The following is a 2,500-nucleotide window of genomic DNA, read 5'->3' as shown; positions in this document are numbered from 1 at the left end:
CCCTTGAGCTGTGAAAGGTACAAAAGATGGGGTTACTCATACATGTATCAATTGGCAGAGATGAACACTTAAGTCCAGAAATCCAACTTAATGGCCATCTACCAATAAAGATTGCACACTATTCACCACATTTTCAAACTCAAGGTCACACATGAAGATACAGTGCAAGGAGAAACTAATTAATCTCAAATTGACTTTAACTAACCTTGCCACTAATATTTCTTCTCCATCTCTGAACCATTTAATTTGTGGTTCAGGCTCTGCATACACGTCACAGCTCAAGGTTGCATTTGATGATATGGGAAATTTTTGACGTACAGGTGGTTCAACATTCCACCTTGGAGCAACTGGGAAAAAACATTTTTGAAGGATAATAATTTAAAAATATTTTATTTTTTAAATTAGTAAATAAAGAAATAATTCAATAAAATAATGATAATTACTAATACTGTAACTGACAGGTTCCTGATGAGGACCAATATTAATTTAATAAATTTACATTATATTACCATAAGATTGTAACATGCCAGAGAGCAAAAAGAAAATGAAGCCCTAGCTCTTACCAGTGAGAGACATATTAGACAATTTATTTTATTGGGAGAGAGCGTGATTTTAGTGTTGAAAGGTGTTTATAACAATCGCGGCCCCCAATGTTGACAAACAGTGCGATTAGCATGTCACGTAAGCCTAAATTCTTGTCACCAGTCATGGAGATGATGGTGCGAATGATATCTGTGTGCATCATGTAACGCAGTTGTCATTTGCATAGAGCTGACAGCGCAAAAATTTGAGTTCACCAAGAAATGCAGTTTTGATTCAAGTAGAGCTGTTGGTGCAAAAAACAATATTTAGTGTGCCTGCAATCAATGATCGTGTGACATTTTACCTATTAAGCAAACATTAATCATCATATATCAAAATTAATCATATATTTACCTTTTTCTCCAGCAAAATTTTACTTTTTAATGCACCTCACAAGGTAGCTAGTCATCATAACTTGTCTCTTGACCGAGGCAGTGAGAGGCATGGGGCCTATTCCTTTGATGATGCCATTAACTACTTTGCATTAAAGTTTTGAAAGAACTTTGGCAATGTAAGTTTTTTTAGTTCTTGACGTCAGTGAAGGAATAGACCCATACCCCATATTGCTCAGCCATGGGACAAATGAATGCCAGCTTTGTTACTCTCTCGTACCAGAAACCCATAAGGGTTGAAACGTGTAACGGCCCCTTGTGTGCTGGGATACAAGCGTCTGAATATTCAATTTGCTAAGTACCATATTTGGAACAACAAGAGCGAGGGGTTTCCAAATATGGTACTTAGCACTGAAACATTCAACCAATCAGTTCGCACTGAATATTCGGAAGCTGTGAACGCGCGTTACACGTTTCAACCCTTATGGGTTTCTGCTCGTACCTAATTGGGCCTATTAAAAGTAAAATCTAGTGGAGCAAAAGTACATGTAAAATGTATGTTAGACATCTCAGTTTTGCAAAAGAAAATACTTTGAGGTATTAGGTGCACTTTAAGAGCTAACCTTCCACCTGAAGGTCTATAGTAACTTCTTTTGGACCAGTTCCTATGGTTTGATTATTGCTGGCTTGGCAGGTATAATTATCTTCGTGCGTATTCTCATCCACCTTTGTGATCTTCAGGAGCCGTCCTTTCAATTGACTTGGAATTTCAAAGGAATCTACCCCATCTTGAAGTTCCTTCCCATTTTTTTTCCAGGTTATTCTTGGGAATGGTCTGTGAAAGAAAGGATTTTGCATCAAAACGTGTTAAAGACGTTATTAATGGAGGAGTCAGGGTGGAAGGGGAAACCAGGGTGGCTGACTGGTTCTCGACCATGCTTTCAATTCCACCTCCTTTCCACTGAATAAAGTTGGTATTAATAATTATTATTGGTGTTATTATTATAAATATTATTATTATTACTACAGGGCTTCTGATAGGATGCGTAAACATGCGTTGATTATGCGGAAATTACACCGGATATAATGCAGAAATGTAAACAATTTATAGAACTAATAATTAGGCCCGTCCAATACATTTACGTGCTTATGGTAAATCAGGATTCGAAATTGCGACGAATACAGTACTAGTCGTATTTACAACTGATTTTTTTCCCTTCGCGATATCGCCATTTTGCGACCAGGGTTAGTAATCGGCATTTTGCCGAAACTTTTGCTAAAATAAATAAAGCGATAAAAAATATATTTTTTTTCTCGTCAGGAATTTTGTTTCAATTCAGAGATATGGAGCAAAATTGTGATGTGGTTGAACCACGATCCATTCCCTCGATCATTCACCATTCTCAGCGGTTTTTTACGGCTGTGACTAAAAGTGGGACGGGGACGTGGGACTTGGGACGTGGGGACTCGGGGACGTGGGGACGTGGGGACGTGGGGACGTGGGGACTCGGGGACGTGGGGACGTGGGGACGTGGGGACGTGGGGACTTGAGGACGTGGGGACTCGGGGACGTGGGGACGTGGGGA

The 2,500-nt window shown here is 39.2% G+C and overlaps 1 protein-coding gene and 1 pseudogene across 1 annotated transcript in view; both read right to left on the bottom strand.

The window, feature by feature from the left end:
* The window catches only part of LOC138010065 (serine/threonine-protein kinase D-like), a 129,785-nt pseudogene that overhangs the window by 65,312 nt on the left and 61,973 nt on the right, over nt 1-2,500 (bottom strand).
* Nucleotides 1-2,500, bottom strand: part of LOC138011730 (fibronectin type III domain-containing protein-like) — a 30,227-nt gene that overhangs the window by 9,712 nt on the left and 18,015 nt on the right. The window contains exons 6-8 of the mRNA XM_068858876.1: nt 1,538-1,749; nt 206-347; nt 1-8 (exon numbers count right to left, since the gene is read on the bottom strand). The exon at nt 1-8 is cut by the window's left edge and continues 123 nt beyond it. Of these exons, the coding sequence (XP_068714977.1) occupies nt 1-8; nt 206-347; nt 1,538-1,749 (362 nt within the window). The remainder of the gene's footprint in view (nt 9-205; nt 348-1,537; nt 1,750-2,500) is intronic.

This window comes from Montipora foliosa, chromosome 7, assembly GCF_036669935.1.
Source record: "Montipora foliosa isolate CH-2021 chromosome 7, ASM3666993v2, whole genome shotgun sequence".
NCBI lineage: Eukaryota > Metazoa > Cnidaria > Anthozoa > Scleractinia > Acroporidae > Montipora > Montipora foliosa.
Note: the sequence above shows the minus strand (reverse complement) of the source record. Positions and strands in the feature narration are given on the sequence as shown.